A 24222-nucleotide genomic window follows, 5' to 3' on the forward strand; every position below is an offset into this window, starting at 1 on the left:
TGCCTTTCTGTCTGACATTTAGCATTTTCTTCCTCCTTGTGTGCTACATTTTGTTAGACTCCTATGAATAGTAGTATATAATTACTTTTGTTTATTCCCTATGCATTGCTCGTAACTTGCTACATGAAAACTCTCCGTGTTGCAAGTTCCATTCCAATGCTAAATTAATCCTAAGTATATAAGAAGCTGGAGATTTTTCTCTTCTAGCTCTGCAAATGCTTTGAACATGTGTCTTGCTTTGTTTTAAACCGGTTTGTTCCAGTGAAATTGCTATGTCTTGCAGTCAAGTGGACCATCACCGCTTGAGATAAATTTGGAAAATGCATAAAACATGTATATTCTGTATAATTAAGGAGTGTTTACTATACAGTAATCCCTCCTCCATCGCGGGGGTTGTGTTCCAGAGCCACCCGCGAAATAAGAAAATCCGCGAAGTAGAAACCATATGTTCATGTGGTTATTTTTATATATTTTAAGCCCTTATAAACTCTCCCACACTATTATAAACATTTCACGCACAATTATACAGCATAAACCCTTTGTATTCTCTTAGATATTAGGTAAGATTCGTTGAAATTATGTATGTAAACACAGTTTACATACAGTAAAACCTAAATATTATTTTAAAGATATCGAGTGTCTCCAATATCACATATGTTACAGCCATTACGACAGACAGGCCACCATCAATAAATACGTACAATGCAAGAAAAATTGTATACAATAAAATGTGTGTACAGTGACACTAAACTATGTACATGTAATAAGTATTGTACATAAATAATTTAATTATGGCTACTCACCAACAATGACATGACGACTTGTCTGATAACGATGAGTTTAATTTTACTGCACAACAAAGGATAGCGTTACAGCTCTTCTAAAGGAGCCTCTTCAGGCGACTGTTTAGCACTGCCGTTGTTCTTCTTCCAGCACTGTTCAATCCAAATCCCTAAAGCGGGTTCCATCCAGACTACTGCCTTACAACGTCCACTTGCAACTCGTTTTGCGCCCTGGTTAAAAGACACTGCGGCCGTAGATCTTATATGCTTTTCCTCCTTTTTAAATAAAAAGAATCGTGGACTCATTTATGCTGTAATGGTGTCCTGCAGCGGTGTAGCTGTTCCCTTCCTTCAACATATCCAAAACTTTTACCTTTTCTGCAATCATTTGCATCTTCTGTTGGCGCTTGTGCACGTTAATTCTGAATGAGTGAGATTAGTACTTCCTGGTTAATGCAGCACTCCGTCGCTGAGCCAATCAGCAGCACACAGGAACTTAACCGCATGCTCTGATTGGGTAGCTTCTCAGCCATCCACCAATAGCGTCCCTTGTTTCAATTCAAATGGGCAAATCAACTAAGGAAGCACACGTACTGTAGACCGCAGACATCCGCGAAGCAGTGAAAAATCTGCGATATATATTCACATATGCTTACATTTAAAATCCGCGATGGAGTGAAACTGCGAAAGACTAAGCGCGATATAGCGAGGGATCACTGTATATAACTGCAGATATCGCTATAAGGCTGCATGATGTTAGTTTCTGAATGAGTTTGTGTTCAGCGTTCATTTACTTATGTTTGCCTGATTCTTCCCCAGTCCATGTCTATAAGCATTGTGTAAGATTATTTGGCAAATTCTGCAAGGGTTGCTTGCTGCTATGATGTGCTGCTGCTCTCTGGAACCCATCACTGTCTAAAGGTGTTAAGGAATGGATGGATACTTAATCATTTTCTACAGTGCTCTTCTTTGGCTTAATTAATTGATATACTATAAAACTTAAGAAATGGTATGTATAATTGCTTGAGAATGCAATTTGCCTCTGGATGCTGATGGATAATTACTTCTAATTATTTGGTAATTTATTTTAATTTTTTGTTGAAACCCATTAAAATTATAATATGGTTTTATATGTAGGGAATAATGTTTTAAAAATTGCTATAACAGTATAAGTCGCAACACTGGGTTTAACTTAAACATAAAACTAGCTGACGGCCGCCGTAACATACGGCGGTGTAAGAGTAGGAACAGAAAACGGTGCGAAAGGAATTCAGAAATCAAGAAGAAATAAATACTTCTTGAAAGACGTAGTGTGCATGTAGAGTTTCCGGCCAAGCAGGATTACATGTGAAAGTGATAAATAAATCAGGCTTTCCGAATTTACGTACTATGGCCATGGCATCATGATAGTTTTGTTGCATGAATCTTGGACTTCGTGAAAATGTGGACAGTAATATGATCATTTTGCCTACAGGAACGTTATTGTCAGCATTTGCTTGCAGTGCGTCTGATAGTTCCACGCGCAGATCTTGTTATTGTAATCTGGGATAATTGAGACGCGCGCCCTCTGTTTTAACATATGCATCTACGACGTACTGTTGGAATAGTTTGCCGCTGGAGTGCAAAATACTAAAAGTATTCCTCATTGCTAATCTGTACGCATAAAATTGGCATTGAGTAAGCCTTATTCGCTTTGTGGTTCTTTTATCGGGAACATGTTGTAAATCTTTGTGGCAACCAATGTCTCCGTAAGGGAATAAAAGTGGGTAAACCATAGGATCGCAATTCATACTGAGCGTGGAAATCTGTTTACAGGAGTTGCTTATGGGATAGATGCAAATGTCCCTTTCAGCAGGCGTTTCGCTGCCATCTCTCACAAAAATCGCTGCAACATCGGTGTGACATGTCGGGGCATTATATCGTCGTAAATCCTGCTTAAGGGTTTCCTTGAAAACCATGTGTACAGATGCTGTTGGATTGGACTGAGAGATTTCATGCATGTATTTGTATGATTTAGCGAAGGGGTTGATGGTTCTGAGCATGGAATCTAGCTGGCAAAGTACATTTTCGCTGCATGCAGAATTTGCTATATTTTGTAAGCGTACCTTAGTAGCTTGCGCTTTGTCAAAAACATACAACTGTCCATATCCTGGAGAGGTAGAAGTGTTAGCGTATAGTGGAGAGATTTGGTGATAAATTTGCCCGTGTATTTTAAAACCGTATGGTCCGTGGCCAGGAGGTTGAGTTATCTGTGCACCCATGGAAGCAAACGCTAGAGAAGATTTGTATTCTCAAATGTGTTCATGATAATTTTTAGCTTCTGATGTGTACTGTGTAAGAAGCTGTTGTAAAGACACAGGTGGCTCCCGCAAGGGTGGTAAAGCTACTTTACCGTTGTGGCAGCACCTCGAGTGCTTGTTGGATGTATTACGCTCAGCAGGCCAGTATAGTGCATGACATGGAAGATGACGAATAGGAATCGAGAAATGCCGTGTCGGCTGCTTGTGGGTGGGACCGGTTTTGAAGTGGAAGCAGGACGAACCAGAAGAGAAATGTATATGAGATTACCTCAAAAGTAAAGGAAAAAATCCAGATTATCTGCAATGGTGGCTCTGAGGCTAAGGATCTGTGCTGGTATCCAGAAGGTTGCCAGTTCGAATCCCCGTCACTGCCAAAAGAGATCATACTCTGCTGGGCCCTTGAGCAAAACCCTTAACCTGTAATTGCTCCAGGGGCACTGTACAATGGCTGACCCTGCGCTCCGACCCCAAGGGTGATGCGAAAACTAACAAATTCCTAATACAAGAAATTGTATAAGGTGAAATAAAGAACAAAATAAAAAAAAAAATTCACTCTTCGTTTGTCTGTTGATCCATTATTTGAAGAGGACCTTTTTTTATTGTGCTTCTGATTTTTAGTTTGGTTGCTATTTTTCAGACAAGTACTGCCTTTCTAATAAGCTGAGGTACTCTAGTGAAATGTCCAGAGCAGTGATCGGACAGGAATGTGCTTTAAAAAACATTGATATTAAATGGCACCCGAAAAATTTACACCTTGGATCAATTTCATCTGCAGCATTTATTGTGTAATGTGCCATCCTATTCAAGGGTTTGAGAATAAGGGTGTCATCGTGTTAAATCTGCACTGTATTGAAATAAACTCGGGATGTGGATCTGCACACAACAGACTTTAGCCACTAATATTACTTTAACACACACAAGGTGTATTGATTTCAAAGCGCTGGTACTGTCAAAATTAGACTGTGTCATTGATAGGTTGTGCTTAACTTAAACCTGGTGACTCCATCCAGGTATGTTTACTTTGCTGGCTTGCTATAAATGGTAGATCTTTGCTAAACATGAAAAGAATACCAATTAAATGTTCATTGTCCTTAGAATGTCTGGATCTTGGGGCCAAAGTTCATTAGTTTATCTTACTTATTGTTCCATGTCATCTTTCAAAAAAATGATGTTTCAGACTGAAGTACTAGTTATTCTGTTATTCTTTCATGTTGTTATCCATATAAACATTCTTATATGTAATTCCTGTCTCTGCCATACTGTATTGTCTTGGTGCGGCATATTGATCTTCCTACCTTCTGTGGTGGTCATTGCAAATTTAGACCTCGTCTGACTTATCTTTTGGCAACACTGACAGAACTGATTTGGGCCTCTAACTAACCATTGACCAGTGTGTCTCGCTGCCTGTTCCTGCTTTTACTTGTAAATCTCAAATCTTTTTCAGAAACCTGAACAATATCTATCCCATCTGTCTTTACCTGATCCATTTCTGATTTTTTTTCTATCATCCCCCTACTCCATCTTCAATAAATAGTCTTGGTGATCCCTCTAACTCAGCCCTGAAGTTGGCAATAGATAAAATAACTCCTTTAAAACACAGCATTCAGCTCCATGGTATACATCAGCAATATGATCTATCAAAGCTGCTAGACGATGTCTAGAAATGAGTGTGATGTAAGACTACCCTCACTGTGCATGCCCAGGCTTTCTTGTCTATCAAAAAGCATACAGAGATTCACTAACTACAGCCAAGGTGCCCATATGACAGACTAATAAAGAGTAGCCATGATAACTTGAGTATTTTTGTTCTCTGTGGTTAAACTACTTTAACTCTTTTAGGGCTAATTTTTTTTTGTTTCTTTTCTCCCAGGGCTGAATATTTTTCCAAAAACTAACATTTTTTAAAAAAGAACACAAAGCAATTGTTTAACATATCAAATCAACAAAAAATATTTACTTTTGACAAATGTTACTGTCTTGCATGTTGTATGAGCCTGCATACTCTATGATTTCACATACATATCACATACATTTTACACAGCAAAGTCTGATCTCGCTCAAAGCAGCCAATTTCAGTCATTGCCACATTGCACTCCTTACAATATGTGTTGTTTTGATGCCTATTTTTCAATTGTCTGTTGCTGCATTTTCTAACATATATTGTTAGTGTGTACTGTAGAGAGACAAGTCACCCATTTGCCATCGTGCCATGCCACTGCCACCAAGTTTTCTACCTGCATGAAAACTGTATTGTCACCTCTTTTCATCTTCTGAAACTTTATGAACTTTATGTATGGCATTATAGCCTGGCTCACCCCATGGGATTTGCTTCTGTTTGTTACAGAAGTGAATAAAACTTTGCAGCAGCACGTACCTAAGCCACCAGGGGACAAAACACGTTTGGACCAATGCTCCCTGGAGTTATATCACCAATTCTGTCCCATCTCTATTTGTAATGCCACAGCGCGCTTCATCTCGTCTTTCGTTGTGGGTTTCCACTTTGAAAAACGAGAATGCGATGCAAACGCAGCCCGCGATTCAAAAAAAATCTCTGCCTACCTGTTTGTCTCGTCTGACAGTAGCTGAAAAGCAGCATCAGGAGAGAGCAGCCTGAAGTACAGCAGCTGGTGATCTGTCGTGTCCAAAAGCAAGCCATGCCGTCTTGTAAACTCCGGTAGCCAGATCGGCTCTCAACGGATCAATGTATGTGTATTTATCCCATGCGAACCTTGCCGTAGATGCATCGGCTGCGCGAAGGCACTCAACTGGCAGCAGATCCGCTGGCGCGGCATCGGCTGGTGTCTGATCAGCTGATGCCTGCTTCTAACTCTCTTGCTCGATCTCCTGATCACTGCCAATAAAGTCCAATTCTGAAAAATCAAGAGTCCGACTCCGCGATAATGCGCAAAACAACGTCTGCCAAGTGTTTTCTTTTCTGCACTTGCTTCGCTGCCTTTTCACATGTCGGTACCATCTTGCCTTTGTTTACATTTCGCAACTCACGCACACGCAATGTTTATTTGCCGAGTCAACGAGTCTAGCATTCCTCCAAGCACAGAGGGAATGCCTGTGACGTGACAGTGAGATTTGTCGCCATTAACAGCTGATTGTCGCCCTCTATCCCTGGATGTCGACTTTTGTCGACATTCGCCTTCAACCCCTCCTGTCGACAAAAGTCGACATCCGCCCTAAAAGAGTTAACATGCATTTTGCCCAATCATCTCTTCCACCGAAGACTGTGGAAAAATTACTTTGTTTCTGTAATAAAATTAAAAAGCTAAATAATTCGGGAAGTACAAATCATCCTCGTTTGATATTTTTGTCATCTTTCTCTGTCTGTCTGTCCCAGTTTCCTTTGCCAAATTTTCACTAGTTTTCTTTTTATTAATGAATTGCCTGTTCTGTAAGATGAGGTGTACTACTTGTGTACTTGACCCCATTCCCACTGCACTTATCAAATCCTGCTTTCGTGTTCTAATCCCAAATGTTACAACAGTAATAAATGTATCCCTTGACACTGGCTCTGTGTCATCTACTTTGAAAATCGGTTCTATAACCATAACATTAAAGTCTGGTCTTGACGCTGACAATCTGAACAATTTTCAGCCTCTCTCATTTACCTTTTCTGTCAAAGGTTTCTGAGCTTATTGTGGCCTCCCAGCTCACCAGTTAATAAACTTGTAATACGCTGATGGAACCCTTTGTCTGGTTTCAAGAACAATGCATAGCTGCTTTGCTTATGGCAACAGACTCTGAGCAAGCCAGTATATTAATTCTGCTAGACCTTAATGCAGCATTTGATACTGTCAGGCATGATGATCTACTGTCCTAAATGGAGAACATGCTGGGTGTCTTTTGCACTGCCCTCCAGTGGTTTAAGTCCTATCTGACAAATACGCAAGAGTTTTAGTGTAAGCCACAGCAGGTCCCAGGTTAGTACTAGTTACATAAAGAGTTCTCAAGGCTTTGTCCTGAAACCTTCTGCTGTTTTGTATCTGTATGCTTTCCCTTGGTCATTATTTGTGCCTTTTGGACTGTTTATATTTTTTGTGTGGATGATACTTCAATATTGTTCAGTATTCACAGCTTTCTCAACTCACAGCTTGCCTTAGTAAAATTAAAACATAGATGGAACATACAGTGTGTCTTTAAAAATAATCTGCAACAAAACTAGTCATGCTAATTGGTACTAAGTCTCAATGTAAGGAAATTATCTCCTTTTCAATCACTCTTGGTGGTGATATTATCTGACCTTGTCCTTCTGATAGGACACTTGGTATCATTTTTGATTCCTCCTTTTCTTGTTCTGCCCATATAAATCGCATTAAGAAACAATCTTTTCTTCCACCTTGTAAACATTTCCAAAGCTGCTTGTTACATCCTGCAAGCTGTCATTACATCCCGCATTGACTACTATAATGTCCTGCTGGCATGTGCCCCTTCTAATCTTTTATGACAGTTCCAGTTGGTTCAAAGCTCTGCTGCAAGAAACCTTACCTAGACCTGCAACAGTGAGCATATCACTCATTTTGCTCTGACTTCCCTGGCCTCCTGTGTCTTGCAGGATTGAATATAAAGTTCTATTACTCTACAAACATTTAAACAGATTTGCACTAAACTGTATCAATAACCTCCTCCATCAGTGTTCTCCTGTCCGCCCACTTAGAGTGCAGGTTGGATTGTCAGTGGACCTATGGGTGACAGCCTTCAGCTGTATTGCACCAGGACTTTGAAATGACCTTCCTAAATTAATCCAAGCAGGTTTTTCAATTAATCCTTTCAGAAAACATCTTAAAACTCATTTATTCATGAAGTTATTTAACTTATGTTGACATTCTGTCCCTCCTTTCAGTTTCAGCTCAGGATGATTTACATCTGTATCATAAAGTATGTCATTTGTTCATGGTTTTCTTGTAGTATTTGTATTTTTGTGTTCTGGTTTATTGTCTCTTACACAAAGCTTTGAAGTAGAATATCCACCGTTTACCTTTTATGTGATGATTTATGTGGATATTATTTGCATCCAATGTGGTATATGTCTTGTTCATTGTGAATTTCTGTGAAGTGCTTTGAGCATGGGGAAAAAGTGCCATATAAATGTATTATTGATTCAGACAGCCTTAATGCAAAATAAATTACTGTGGCATTACGTTATTTACTGAATGATTGATGGCGGACTTTTTCAGATGTATTGAATATCTTAAATCTTTCTACATTGTGACCAGTCAGCATTACTGTTACATGAGCTATAGTTATACAGTATACCTCTGGTATCTGGTGCCCCGGTGTGTTTTGTGGTTTTGCTTAATCTCATTGATGAGTGGGTTGCATGGTTTGTGCACTAGAGCTGGCCTGTTCGACTAAAATTTATTTTAGTGAGGGGATGAACAAAATAAATAGCTATGTAGTCCCAGAATTTGCACATTGGTCCTAACCTGATTACGTTTATTTTATACCTAGGTCTGTTTTGACTAATTTCTTGCAACTTTAAGTACATTTTAAATTTTCTGTTCCATAGGGCACTACATGTAAACTGGCTGTGTAATGTAAACACATTATATCAAGTTTAACTAACCTTATGAATCTGAAAGGGTTGCAGTAATATTTTTGTCTCTGCATTTCTATTGTCAAAGTGTACTTTTTACTTTCTTCATATTTCATACTTGGGGGTAGCGTTGTTTTGATGAAAACATTGAATTTTTGATATGTTAGTGTCAACAACTGCTGGACCCCTGCTCAGAAGCTGACAAGCATTTTTGAATTTTGACCTTAAGTTACTGCATTTCAATGTAATTTTCAAAGCTGTAAATTGCAAAGAAGCATTGATTACATTTTTATTAAACTCTGCACCTTCAGTTTGAGTTGGGGATTCTAGCCCTAAGACCATCCTAGCCTCATTTTAAACATTTTAGATAATTAACATATGTAAATGAATTAAAACAAAATTTATTTAGATAATGATTCATTGATTTAATGAATTGTACAAATTCAGATGAATTGAGTAGTTAAAATTCAGGTTAAAAAGTTGAAAATTTTCAGATTTTTTTTTTTTTGCATAGAAAAATGCAAACAATATATGTTTACTTTGTAAAGCAAAATAGTCTGAAACACAATTCTGAGATATTGCAACTTGCATTTATTTTTGTAAATTCACACTAAAAATACTACTACACTATATGTTGGGAATCTGGGCACATCAGGTTTTTCATTCATTCATTCATTTTTCACTCTTCCTGATGTGTTTAGACAAGTAAATTTAACTTCATACGTCTACCATGTTATGGATTGCCTGTTGATCAGAATACTTTGTTAGTAGTGGGCTAAAGGACCTCTAAAACATCATGTCCTTAATTGCTGTTTGAATTGCGTTTTCTGACTGCTGCTCTTTTGAAGAAACCATATGTTCAGTTTTGTCAAATTTTTTACCAGACCAGGTATGTCAGTGCATCACGGTTTACACACACGTCTGTGAGTGACGACCTCCTCGATCAGTGTATCAAGTGGATTACAGTTCATTGCTTTTAACATTTAAGATTACTCTATGGAGAGTGATTTATATTTTACAAGTATTTTCTCCTTTTTTAAATTTCAGGAGCACGATGAGCCCATCCTCCGGCATTTACAGGACATAAAAGTAATATTTTCTGATCCCGGACAACCCATGGTTAGTTTTTTATGATTTCAATTTTCTGCATACATCTTTTGTAAATTGAATACATGTGAATGGTTAATATATATGGTGGTTATGGTGTTTGTGCAACAAAAGATTGTGGAAACATGATGCTAGTAGGACAGTAGTAACTTCACTATCAAACATTAACTTTATTAAGAATTTGTGTTAAGATTAGAGCATACACTACCAATTAACACTCGTATTAAACGTTGGAAGATTCAGCTACTTTTGTAATAGTGGATTATAAATTAACATCGAGTTGTTTTTTTTTAAGCATTGTATAGTTTTGTTAAAGCATAAATAAATACACAAATGTTGTACATTATCCTGGCATTTTTGTGCTCACTTTTTTCCACCCTGTTTTTCTAGAGTTTCACTTTAGAATTCTATTTCGAACCAAACGAATACTTCTCTAATACTGTATTACGAAAAGTCTACAAAATGAAATCCGAGCCAGATCCCACAGATCCTTTTTCTTTCGAGGGGCCTGAAATTGTTGATTGTGAAGGGTGTGTATTCTGTTTTATTTTTATTTTTTTAATAAATGCATTGTTCGTAACCTGTTGCATGTTTTTATTCTTGCTTCTGGTTCCATTCCAATGCAAAATTACATCCAAGTATAAGAAGTGGAAGCTGCTGTATGTAGGTTGCTTCATCATAATGCTTGGTACACTAATTTGTAAACTGTAATAATCACTTTTTAGAAAAAGTATCCTTGTATTTTTTTTTTTTTGTTTGTTTTATAATAGAAGCAGTGTGGCTTAGTCAGTTAAGACTTTGGACTTTAGACTCTGAGGTTATGGATTCAGATCCATGAGTATGTCACTTCATCTGTCTGCATTCCAATTGGAAAAACAAATGAAATTTAATCAATTATTTCTCATATGTTGTAAGTTGCTGTGGGTGAAGGTCTTAGCCAAATAAGTAAATGTATATAACATCAGCCAGTTGGTCCGCATTGCTTTAATATCAGCTGCTGAAATCTTCAACTTGAAGGTTGTAGGGTGCCCCAAAGACAACAGCAGCTGCAGTAGTTGTGTTGCTTATCTAATCAATGTTGTTATACTGAAGTCAAACACCAATGTCTTAACTGCACAAAATGTGACTTTATATCTGTATTTCCTTCAGCAAAAACTACATGTTTTAGATGCACCGTTCTCTAAATAACTAGCTTATTTGAAACAGTTTTAATGAATATTATTACATCTACATGACAGCACTATTAACGTGCATGGCAGGAAGCTTCCAATTGTTCTTATATCCAACTACTAAAATTTTATTGTGTCTGTGTTTTCAAACTTTTTTAAAATATAAAAGTCTGTCTGCGTAAAGCTACATCAGTTCTCAAGACTGCCACGTGAAAATGATAGTTCAACGTGAACAGCTGCTGCAGATTTGTTCTAATATTACAGAGGAGGTACAATATGGTACAGATACATCTTTACATTGTGATCCAAGTTAATTAGGTCAGTATCACCTTTGCATGCCTTTACCTAAACTCAATTCTACCATCTGACTACTTCATTTGTGATAGGATTTAAATCCGCTCACACTCCCATGCTTTCCCCTGACTAACTTGGAAGGTTACGTAAAGTGCACAATTAATGGTTAAAAGCAAGTAAAGCTCATGAAAATCTGGTTGTCAATGCTGTCTCTAGTACCGTACTTGGGTATTTAGAGACAGGAATTTGCTGCATTCATCTCATTTATTGACAGAAGTGTATAATTGAAGAAGATGGCCCACAGAATTTTGTCTTGGGTTAGTGGTGTTTTAGTGAAGTTTCATTAAACCGGTTTTCATTTTCAAGTGTCCGTTTTATTGATCACCTCTCAACGCAGTGTGCTTTAGATTTTTTCCAACAAACTTTCAATTGCTTTACTGACAAATTTCTGCTTACTATGTAAAAAGAAGAAAGTAAGCGTATGGCTCTGATTGGAGGTGAATTCAAGAAAGGGACTCCATAGTCCAGCACAAGATAAAAGCAGTTTCAGAAAATGTAATACATGCATGCTATTACATTTGGTGAAAATAAAGGAAACACATTGTAGCCTGAAGCTTTTTGACATCAGTGTTATGGAATGCAGTAATTGGCAGCTATAATCAAAGGAATACTCCACCCAAAATTTTTTGATACTTATGCTATGTAGTTTGTAGTGATGGCAGAGAAACATTTTTAATCATGTTTGTGTGCACTCTGGAGGTGAATTTATGATGAAACAAGCCATTGCTATAAAATTCACCTAAAGGACTCTTAACGGTTGTGAGTGTACCCTAAAACCTGCACAGATCAAAAGTTGCCAGATCTTCTACAAAGGAAATTGACCATAGAAATTACCCTTAAAAATCTCGGTTCACCTGCTCTGTTTGGTGTTTTAAACTGTTATTCATAATGTCCGTATTCATATCTTATGTAAGAGTTAAGGACCACATAATATTTTGCAGACTTTGTGGATTATAGAAGCTACACACTTCTCCAAAATACATTTCATAAGTTGAAATATATGGAGGAATATTTCAGATGAAATTAAACATGCAAATAAATGAATGTTGTGAATGGGACAATAACTAAATAAAAGTGTGATATGCAAGCATGTATCATTTCAGTGACACCATATGCTACATGAAGTACAGATTGAAATGAAAACTAGCAAGTGATGATTTTTTTGTTTGTGAATTGTTAGATGGGGATGCTCACAGTTGCAAATTTGCACATGCTTATGAGCTATTGAATTTCCAAGGCAAACAGCACAGCTTAATGACTACGTACACATTGTGGATGCAGGTGGAAGAAAGTTGGCCAGTGGCCGTATGAAGTTCATCATGCACTCAAGAGTCTGTATCTGATATATGGTGTCTGTATATAAATTTAGCAGTTGATGGACAAACATGTATATGTACTTAATCAGTGATTCACCAATCAAAACTCATTTGAGACTTAATTTCATTGGTGTCATTGGAATAAAAGAAATAGCTACTATATAATAGAATACAAGGTTCGTATGTATTGTATGTGTTCTGTCCCATAGAGCAGCAGGATTGCTGTGTTGTGATTGGTCAGTTTGGTTTTAGTGACTGGATTGAAAGAGGAAGTGTGAGTGTTTAGAAATGTAAAGAGGACAAACTGCATAGGAAGTATGCAGCCTCAGTTTCGTCTTCAAAGTTTTTTTTTTTTCTTTATATATAAAGAACAGAGAAAGGTGCTACGAGAATTAGTCGGAGAAACGGGCTTTATGAGAATGCGTTTGAGAGAGAGTGCCGGCGAAGAGCTGTTCAGAAGCACTTGAATACATAGGAGAGGTGTACAACAGGGCAAGAGATGGCGAATATTTTTGTTATTATATTACCCGTCTGTTGTTTATGTGCACGTCATTGTTTGTTTTTACATTTTACTGAAAAATCTACAGTAAATGAGCATTTATGATCTTGGATGCATTATCCAAAACCGTACACAAAATGTGACCTGTTCATTTTTTTTTGTATTATGAGAAACAATTAGTCGAAGTAATTTTATGCAGTAATATCTGCAACTAAACAAAAAGTAATGTGAACATGTCAGTTATCCCTGCCTGGCAGCAACTTCTGAGATCCCCCTTCTTGAGGCTTCTGTGCTCCACTGCCTGTCAGCTCTAGTTACAGATTTATCTCATGGTTTTGAGAGAGTAATTGAGCAACAGTTGGAGGTTCAGATCACATGCTTCCCGCCTGTCATATGTTGGACTATGAGGTTATATTACATTATTTGCACATCAAGCAAATACAACTATAACTTGTGCAATGGCATTGAAGTTAATACTAGTTGTTGGTTTTTTTTTTTTTTTTGTTTGTTTGTTGCTAATAAGTTTTTTTTCCTTTTAACAGATGTATTATTGATTGGAAGAAAGGCAAAAATGTAACTCTGAAAATAATCAAAAAGAAACAGAAGCACAAAGGACGGGGCACAGTGAGAACCATCACTAAGCAAGTGCCCAATGATTCTTTCTTCAACTTCTTTAGCCCAGTTAAAAGTAAGTTTTCCAAAGAGAAAGATGTTCTTGAAAAACGTTCTCCATTATTTTTAGTAAATAAGGCAAAAGTTTGTGTTTGCTTTAACAAATCACCCTATTCTTCATATTTGTATCCAGTGCTGGAATGCACTTGTCCTTCTGCAACCCTGAATTGTATTGGGCAAGTGTAAGAATGAATGAATGCATGCATGCATGTACGTGTGCCTGTATGCTGCATATGCTTTGTAATAATGATACACAGTAATCCCTCCTCCATCGCGGGGGTTGCGTTCCAGAGCCACCCGCGAAATAAGAAAATCCGCGAAGTAGAAACCATATGTTTATGGTTATTTTTATATATTTTAAGCCCTTATAAACTCTCCCACACTATTATAAACATTTCACACACAATTATACAGCATAAACACTTTGTATTCTCTTAGATATTAGGTAAGATTCGTTGAAATTATGTATGTAAACACAATTTACATACAGTAAAACCTAAATATTATTTTAAAGATATCGAGTGTCTCCGATATCACATATGTTACAGCCGTTACGACAGACAGGCCACCATCAATAAATACGTACACTGCAAGAAAAATTGTATACAGTAAAATGTGTGTACAGTGACACTAAACTATGTACATGTAATAAGTATTGTACATAAATAATTATGGTTACTCACCAACAATGACACGGCGACTTGTCCAATAACGATGAGTTTAATTTTACTGCACAACAAAGGAGAGCGTTACAGCTCTTCTAAAGGAGCCTCTTCAGGCGACTGTTTAGCACCACCGTTGTTCTTCTTCCATCACTCTTCAATCCAAATCCCTAAAGCAGATTCCATCTAGACTACTGCCTTATCACGTCCACTTGCAACTCATTTTGCGCCCTGGTTAAAAGACACTGCGGCCGTAGATCTTATATGCTTTTCCTCCTTTTTAAATAAAAAGAATCGTGGACTCATTTATGCTGTAAAGGTGTCCTGCAGCAGTGTAGCTGTTTCCTTCCTTCAACATATCCAAAACTTTTACCTTTTTTGCAATCATTTGCATCTTAATGCTGAATGAGTGAGATTAGACTTCCTGGTTAATGCAGCACTCCGTCGCTGAGCCAATCAGCAGCACACAGGAACTTAACCACGTGCTCTGATTGGGTAGCTTCTCAGCCATCCGCCAATAGCGTCCCTTGTTTCAATTCAAATGCGTCCCTTGTTTCAATTCAAATGGGCAAATCAACTGAGAAAGCACACGTAGTATCTATCTATCTATCTACTGTAGACCGCAGACATCCGCGAAGCAGTGAAAAATCCGCGATATATATTCACATATGCTTACATTTAAAACCCGCGAAAGACGAAGCGCGATATAGCGAGGGATCACTGTGTGTGTGTGTGTGTGTGTGTGTATATATATATATATATATATATATATATATATATATATATATATATATATATATATATATATATATATATATATATATATATATATATATATATATATATATATATATATATATATATATATATATATATATATATATTTATTTATTTATTTATTTTCCCCTCCGCCCTTGTTGGGGGTGGGATGGGTGGTAGCCTTCTCTTTTGGCCCAGTAGATTTCCAAGGGAGCCTCAAGCTGACTGAAAATAATATACCAGCAGAATACTTAAATCACTAACCATCAAGCTACATCATAAATGTCATGCTTCTGCAAAAGGAGGTTAGGATGCCCACTTGATATTCAAAATGTGTTGCATATGGCTCATAGAGACTTTTAGGCCTGGTTTATACTGTCACGCTCAGAAGACGCATGTGCACGCAACAAGGTTGCCGTGAGTTCCCAGCGTTCGTTTGACATATCCCCTGAGCATGTCCTCAGAAATTAATGTGACGTGTGCACGAATTGCAGTACCAGTAAAAAGTCATGGACCGCAGTGTGATCAGGTTGGAACGTGACATCAGTCTCTGTTTACTATCTACATGTGACCGAAAGCCACTTTGCGGATCGTACAGGGTCGATGTACATGCTTCAATGTTTGTTTGATGTGGTAAAGCAACAATGCCGACATACAAATGCATTCGTGGTGCTTTTATATTTAAGCATTGTATATTCCCCAACAAAAATAACAAGATACATTTTAGATGTGTTGGATAACATCTTCTGTGCCCTCCCCCCCCCCCCCCCCCCCCCCCCCCCCCCCACTTTCACAACAGCTTCAGAATGTATGGCAGCATATTTGAGCCACAGAGAAAAAAATTAAGGACACCGTGAATAGGTCTGTTTTATGATTAAAGTATAAATTTCGGTTTTAATCTGTGTCTCCTTTAACCTGTTTATTTTATCATTAAAGTAGACAGTAATAAACATCTTAAAACCGACCCACTTGTTAATCGCTACATGCTTCTGGGACTTCCCCTGAACTGGCAGCAGTAATCTTCACACACAACACATTAAATTTATGATATTACAGCTCTCTGCATGTTTAGTATCCTTAGATTTGTACTTTATGTCACTTTCTTCATGAAATGTGTTAAAGCATGTATGTTACGTTTTACAGATAAGTTTACTTAAATAATGAATACTGTTAATAATTACACATATGCAAGTGGCAGGGTGATAATTCAGTAGTGGTGCTGCCTCGCAGGGAGTCGCATCCCTGGTGTTCCCTGCCTGGAGTTTGCATGTTTTCCTGATGGGTTTAAACAGAGTGCTGCAGTTTTCTTCCAAAGACTTTAGATAGATACTTTATTAATCCCAAGGGGAAATTCACATATTCCAGCAGCAGAATGCTGATAAAGAAAATATTTAATTAAAGAGTGATAACAATGCAGGTATACAGACAGACAATAACTTTTGTATAATGTTAATGTCCCCCCCCCCCCCCCCCCCCCCCGGGTGGAATTGAAGAGTTGCATAGTGTGGGGGAGGAACGATCTCCTCAGTCTGTCAGTGGAGCAGGACAGTGACAGCAGTCTGTCGCTGAAGCTGCTTTTCTGTCTGGAGATGATACTGTTTAGTGGATGCAGTAGATTCTCCATTATTGACAGGATCCTTCTCCGTGCCCGTCGCTCTGCCACAGATGTCAAACTGTCCAGCTCCGTGCCTACAATAGAGCCTGCCTTCCTCACCAGTTTGTCCAGACGCGAGGCGTCCCTCTTCTTTATGCTGCCTCCCCAGCACACCACCGTGTAGGAGAGGGCACTCGCCACAACCGTCTGATAGAACATCTGCAGCATCTTATTGCAGATGTTGAAGGACGCCAGCCTTCTAAGGAAGTATAGTCGGCTCTGTCCTCTTGCACGAAGAATCGGTATTGGCAGTGCAGTCCAATTTATCATCCAGCTGCACTCCCAGGTATTTATAGGTCTGCACCCTCTGCACACAGTCACCTCTTATGATCATGGGGTCCAGGAGGTGCCTGGGCCTCCTAAACTCCACCACTAGCTCCGTAGTTTTGCTGGTGTTCAGGTGTAGGTGGTTTGAGTCACACCACTTAACAAAGATTGGATGGCACTCTACATATATACACACTGAAGTTCGAGTTGCAGTGGGTGCGTATAGCCAACAAAGATAGTAGTTTGATTCAAAACAACTGCTAATGCTGCATAGGTGTCGGGGATGGCCACCACAGCCCTCCATGATGCTTTTGTATCTTCTGCTGACTTGATTGTTGTATGTGGAGAGAAAATGCATTTGCACTCCTGTCAAATGTGGCTATTTCAGATGGAAATGCTCAAGTACTGAATCCAGACATTAAAGTAATTTTTGTAGTTTGTGAAATAATGTCAGCAGTGCTTTATTCTTTATTTTAAAAATTACTTAATTTTAAAAATTACTTTCAGAAATGATCTTTTTGTGCTTAATGTAAAAAGTAATACTTCGGCTCACTATTCACCTGGCTCTTCTTGTTATCAATGACATCCATAATGACAAATTATGCATTTTGGTAATTTATTAGTTCTCTAGCATCTCTAAAACACCTTTTCCATGTGTTAAGTTTTGTCTAAAGTTCTTAATTTTTATTTATTAAAACCATGTAAGGATGTTTTTCCAATGGCATATTTATTTTGTATTGTGCTTTACAAAAACACAGGCTGTGTAATAGCACTATCAACAAATGGATATACTTGACCCGAAGGGGAAATTAATATTTATTAACAAAAACATATCTTATGTTCAAAAACAAGCACTTTTGTCAAAACTCGGCCACCAAAAGTACAAAAGGGTAAAAAAAAAAAAATCATAGTCCATGTAAGGGGGTCCTCGCATATTCTTGTGGTACACTGTGGAGTACCTTAGAGGAATAATGGTTGAGAGCTACTGCTGTATAATACATTTTTTTAAATCTTGTTTTGAACAGCATATGTCAGTTTAGATTTTCAGGATTTAAGATACAATGTGTGATGAAAGAAAGTGAAGGACATACCAACTCTAATTGTGGGTGACTGGGAAAGGGAAAATATATTCTTGGTTCTATATCAAACTGTAAAAATGTTTAGTTTTTAAACCTTGGAGAAATTTAATATGTATATAGAACTAGGAGCATGGAAATTTTAACTTCATAGATTGTCTTATTATTTACATCACATAAAAATTTGAAATGCAAAGCATTTATGAAAGTAATGTTTGCTACAGAGCAGTATATTAAAATTTGTGAAAGGTTTAAAATTATTATAGACTATATTGGTGAAACAAGCATTTATAATTATAAAATATATAAAAGTCCCGTGTTTGGAGAGCTTTAAGGTAAACATAATGTAAAATGACCAGTTGATGCTGGCATATTTGCACAATGGATTTTCATAAATTTTCATTTTCCTTTGTTTGGGGCTTAAGCTGCTTTCTACTGGAGAGATACAGCAGGTGCAGATTCTTGTTTCAACATTATTAGCTAGAAACCCATTCATGCTGTGATCCACATGATTTAAACAAATGCTTTTTTCTGGCTTTTACTCTTTTGCTGTGATAAGAATATAAAATTATATTACATGACATACAGGTAAGAAGGCAAGCAATTAAAATGCAGTATTTTTTTACTTCCTCATAAACCAAGAGCTAGCACTACCAACTAATGAAATCACAAGTTAATTTAATTATTGGAACAAAAATCTCCAGCCATTACAGATGTCCAGTTAGTGTTGTTCTAATGTCTGAAAATACTTTTTTTTTTTTTTTTTTTTTTTTTTTTTTAATGTATTAGAAACTGGAATGTAGTAAGTAACACACAGGCCCAACCTGAAATATATCAAGATGCTGAGAGTTCTTGCCTGTAAACATAAGTATTGATTTAATTAATGTTCACCCTTGTCATATATGTAGTGTTACTTGTAAAATTTGAAGTTCATAGTGTCCAGATGAGCTGGTAAAGCATAACACAATTTAATTATTAAAGCTTTTACCAAGGTGTTGTACAGTTCCATTGCTGTAAATTTTCAAAAAAAATCTCAAATTCCTTAATTAGGGGTGTAGAATTCAACCAAAGTATATCAGAACCTGGGACCTTAATTTCCATTTCGATTTCTTAGCCATTCGAGTGGATGCAATTAGGGGGCTGGAGCCTCTCTTAGCTAGCAAAGCACACAAGACTGGAACTAACCCTGGACAGGACACCAGTTCATTGCAGAGTAAACGCACACACATACTTGAAGCCAACTTTAAAGCTGCTAAATTACCCAGCCTGCATATCTTTGGACGGTGGGAGAAATTGGGAGAACATTCAAATGACACACAAACCCTGGTCCCCTTAGCTGCTCTTATAGCTTGTATGCTTTCACATAACCATTTACGACCTCTGAAAATACTTTGTGCAGTGAGGCTTTGAAACTTAATCATGCCTGATAATGCAATATGTTTTGCTCTGAAACATGCCACTTTGGTTGAAACGAATAATAATTTTGTGTGTTTAGAATACTTTATAGTAAGTTATTTTTTAATGATACCATCTTTGGGGATTGAAAGGGGAAGTATCGATTATGCATTTAAACCTTTTTTTTTTTTTTTTTTTTTTTCTTCTTCTCTCTCAGCTTTAGGTGAAGGAGGTACACTGGTGAGTTAAATTTTAAACTATACAACTGCTGCAAATTTGTATTTCTAAAATAAGTGTATGTTGAACTTTGTTTATATAAAAAAAAAATTATCTCAATCATTTTTTTATATACTGTTTAGCAGTTCAAGGGAATTGAATTTGGCTTGGTTCACATTAATGCATTTAATTTTGGACTGTGTATTGTTTTAATCATTTTAGATACTGCAAACTAATAATTTGCACTTGAGGAAACCCACTGAATTCCTAATGCTCCGTATTGTTTATAACCAACTCAATAATGCTGATGAAAACTGTTGTGACTGCAAAAGAGAAAAAAATCTATATAACCTATTTTGTGGCTGTTTTTTTCTGTTTGTGTTTTAAAGGATGAAGACTCAGAGTTCAGTTTAGCTGCAGATTTTGAAATCGGTCACTTTTTCCGTGAACGGATAGTTCCACGGGCAGTACTATATTTCACTGGAGAAGCCATAGAAGATGAGAATGTAGGTACTTGATGCAAAATTAAATTCCTTGTATTTCAACCTGATGTTAATTTACTTGAGAAATAATAATACAGATTTGCCAAACACATCTGTTCAGACCCTATTCTAACCTGAACTGTTGCAACTAACAGACTGACTCTATTTTTGTATAGTAATACATTGTAGCCTAGACATTAGACTTTGTATATAACTGCATTATATATTCTGAAGTAAGGTTAGTTAGACTTGGTGTTCCATGTGCTTAGGTCACAGTTGCAATTACAGAATTTCTCTTTTTAATCAATTATGAAAGTTCTGATTTCTGGTTGATTTTAAATTTGTGGAACTATAGGCAGTGTGGTGCAGTACAGATCAAAAAAGAATTCTTACCAGTATAATCCCACTATTTTATGAGACATTTAGATTTTCTGTTGGACACTTATGGAAAATACAGGGGGAGAATGATTTGCGTTATTGCACTGAAAGTAAAATCTTCAGGTAATTTGAATAATGACATTCATGTGTCTTGAGTGTGTCAAGTGTGTTCTTAATGCTTTTGGTCATTTTATTAACCTAAGTTGTAAAAATCTACCATCCAAAAGCATTTCAGGCTGGGGACAGTTTTTGTTAGAACTTTTCTAGGGCAAAAATAAACATTTCTTTAATCCCCTGTTTTTATTATCTATAATAATTTTTGAAGAGCTACATATACCTAGCTGCATTCAATACTGTTAATTTTTTTAGTAGATTTGTACATAGTTTGTACTCTGAGTACTGTCTAGCGCTAGAGGGTATGATTTAAGTTATTCAGATTTGTATTTTTTTTTTCCTTGAACAGGTGAAGTAAAAGTTTTTTTTTTAATGAGCAATTTATTTAAGCTGTACATTTTGATTCTCATTTATAGTTTGAAGATGAAGAAGGTGAAGAAGTAGAAGAAGAGGTATGGTTTTTTTTTTTTGTTTGTTTTTTGTTTTTTTTAAATATCAGCCCCACAACTCTCTTATTGACTTATTGTGTATAAAGGATTACACTGAGGACTCCAAATACACATATCAGCCACAATATTAAAACTACTGGCAGATGAAGTGAATAACATAGGTGCCATAGTAATGAGATAATCTATCAAAGGGTGGAATATATTAGGCAGCAAGTGAACAGTCCGTTCTTGAAGGTGTGTTGTAAACGGGTAAAATAGGCAGGCGCAAGGGTCTGAGCCAAATTGTGATGGCTAGACAGCTGGGTCAGAGAAATCTCTAAAATGGCAAGTCTTCAGTGGTGTTCCCTATTTTCAGTGATAAATACATGCCAAAGTGTCCTGCTGAGGAATGGGCAACTGGTAAACCAGCATCAGGATCAGGGGTGCTCAAGGCTCATTGATGCATGTGAGGCACAAAGGCTGGCCTGTCTGATCTCACAAATTGTGTCCCCACCCATTTAAAAAAAAAAAAAAAAATTTTAATGGCAACTAAAAAGAGAAGTGTCAGCTTACAGTGCATTGCAGCTTGCTGGGTATGGGGTTGCCAAACTGATAAAAGTGCACATGTGGACAGGGGTCTGCTGCAGAAAGCATCCACAGTAGGCACATGAATGCATCATAACTGGACTATGAAGCAATGGGAGACAGTCCCCTCATGTGATGAATCATGTTTTCTTTTAGGTTATGTCGACGGCTGGGTTGTATGTCATTTACCTGGGGGAAGAGATTGAAGCAGAATGCGCTATGTGAAGAAGTCAAACTGGCAAGGGCACTGGGCAATGTTTTGCCTGGAAATATTGGGTTCTGGCATTCACGTGTATGTTACTTAGGCACATACGACAAGATTATTGAAGACCATGTACACTGTTTCATGTTGATGGTAATCCCTGATGGCAGTAGTTTCTTTCCAGCAGGAGGTGGAGTCCTTCCACACTGCAGAAATTGTTGAAATGGTTTGAGGAACATGATAAAGAATTTAGATTGTTGACTTGGCTGCCAAATTTCCCAGATCTCAATCTGATCAAACATCTGTGGGATGTGCTGGAAAAACCTGGTCCAATACATGGGGGGGGCCTCATGTTGCAACTTAAAATACTTTTTCAGGGCAGATCTCAACTTCTGTTGAAATAATTTGCTGTATACTGCGACAAAACTCACAGTTAACATTTAAGTTAGTCTCTGTTTGCTAGAAGAAAAGTTAGCTTTGTGGATTTGACCTCGATTCTCTGCGTGTGCGTGAGTAGCGATGAGCAAACAACCTCTAAATTGACAGACATTGGGTGAGAGACCAAAGTGAATTCGCAAAGCAAAATACTCCATGGACGACGTTTTGTGTATTGTTGCTGAAGTTCTTGGGAGTCCAAATTTTGATGTAAGTGATATGGAGATCGAAAATGAACATTTCGTATAGCTGATGTGCCTACAGTAGTGTTCACCTGGGAGGACTGCCACTTATGATGACGAGGTACAAACCACGACTGCCACCGCCGCATGAAGACAGCCAGGCAGCTGGCCTGCCACGTATTCCTGCTGGCCTTCAAGCCAATACAGCAGCCATTAGGGGTGGGCGGTATGATCAAAATTCTATATCACGGTATTTTTCTAAATTATCCCGGTTTCACGGTATTCAACGGTATTTTTTTCCCCATGCATGAGTGGATGTTAAACACATTTTCCACTGCAATTACTGGCTAAGAATAACCTATTCCACTGTCAAGAGTATTGTACATTGTACAAAAAAAAAACATTTTAATGTGCACACAAGTATTATACAGTTTTGCATTGCCCCATAAAGTGATAGTTTTCAAGGGGGTGGCACTAATGGAGAAGGCATCACATTGCATGACAGATGCAGTCAAAATATAGAACCTTTTTATTGAACAAATTTTGCAAAAACAAACTAATTTTGACAACATTTTCAACTATACAAAGAGGCATTTAGACTTAGTAAAATATCCAGAAGTGCTTGTCAAAAATTGTATTGCACCGAATATGTCTTTGAAAAGGAATAAATAGTAAATATTTTTTGTAAACCAACTACACTTTATGTTAATGTTAACAATCTCTGTCCACTGACACGTTAAAGTGACTTTTTATACAACTTTATCATCATTAAACTGCGTAATATTTAAACTAATAAATAATAACAATAAAATAAATAATAGTGCAACTATCAGTAATAATACTATTACTTCAAGCCCAGGTGCATTACACAGTATTCACCAAGTTAAAATAAAATAAAACAAGTGCAACTTGGTGATGACATCTTTACGAACTGAACCATCATTTAGGCAAACTGCATTAATATGGACCTTGCTTCAAGCTAAGCTATACTGGGAAGAAAAAAACAAACTATATGTCGAGAACAAAGTCAACATTTCCACTTTATTCTCGCTGTTTATGTCGAGATTAAAGTCGACATTTCCACTTTATTCTCGCCGTTTTATGTTGAGATTAAAGTCGACATTTCCACTTTATTCTCATAGTTTACTTCATAATTAAAGTAGAATGTCGTAAACCAGGGGTGTGCAAAGTCATTCCTGGAGGGCCGCAGTGGCCGCGGGTTTTTATTCCAACCCAGTTGTTTAATTAGAAAACAATCCTTGCCAATAATTACATTTCATGGCTTGTTAGTGCTTTAACTCTGCTATGTCAAGTCATTCTCAAATCCTAGATTTTTTTTTCCATTCTAAAGATATCCAAATATTTTGAAGTGTAAAACGGATGGGTAATTCTCAATCCTTGACTTTTTTGTCTTCTCTTTCCTTCCAAGTATTTAATTAAACCAAATAGTGCATGATAAATACACACAGGCGTAAAAGGTAACAAGCAAAATAGATAACTGCTGGTTTCTTTTGTCATTTGCATCTTATTGCTAATAAGGAGCAATTAAAAACTAAGAATGCAGCTGTTTAAGACTTAAATAAGCAATAAGGGTTCAAAATATTAACGAGGGAGATAACTAAAAGGAAGCAGAAGTGTTTCTA

General features: G+C 37.2%; 1 protein-coding gene and 1 non-coding gene across 7 annotated transcripts in view; both read left to right on the forward strand.

Annotated features, from left to right (window-relative positions):
* nap1l4b (nucleosome assembly protein 1-like 4b) overlaps nt 1-24222 on the forward strand; it is an 89322-nt gene that overhangs the window by 53600 nt on the left and 11500 nt on the right. For all 6 annotated transcript variants that reach the window (XM_051923498.1, XM_051923496.1, XM_051923497.1 and 3 more), the window contains exons 7-12: nt 9675-9746; nt 10125-10264; nt 13615-13760; nt 19775-19797; nt 20163-20279; nt 21164-21199. In XM_051923498.1, coding sequence (XP_051779458.1) covers nt 9675-9746; nt 10125-10264; nt 13615-13760; nt 19775-19797; nt 20163-20279; nt 21164-21199 — 534 coding nt within the window. The remainder of the gene's footprint in view (nt 1-9674; nt 9747-10124; nt 10265-13614; nt 13761-19774; nt 19798-20162; nt 20280-21163; nt 21200-24222) is intronic.
* On the forward strand, nt 10300-10430 carry LOC114669662 (small nucleolar RNA SNORA35). Its single transcript, XR_003719098.1, has one exon. It is a non-coding gene; the product is annotated as a small nucleolar RNA SNORA35 (small nucleolar RNA).

This window comes from Erpetoichthys calabaricus, chromosome 2 (assembly GCF_900747795.2).
Source record: "Erpetoichthys calabaricus chromosome 2, fErpCal1.3, whole genome shotgun sequence".
NCBI classification, from domain to species: domain Eukaryota; kingdom Metazoa; phylum Chordata; class Cladistia; order Polypteriformes; family Polypteridae; genus Erpetoichthys; species Erpetoichthys calabaricus.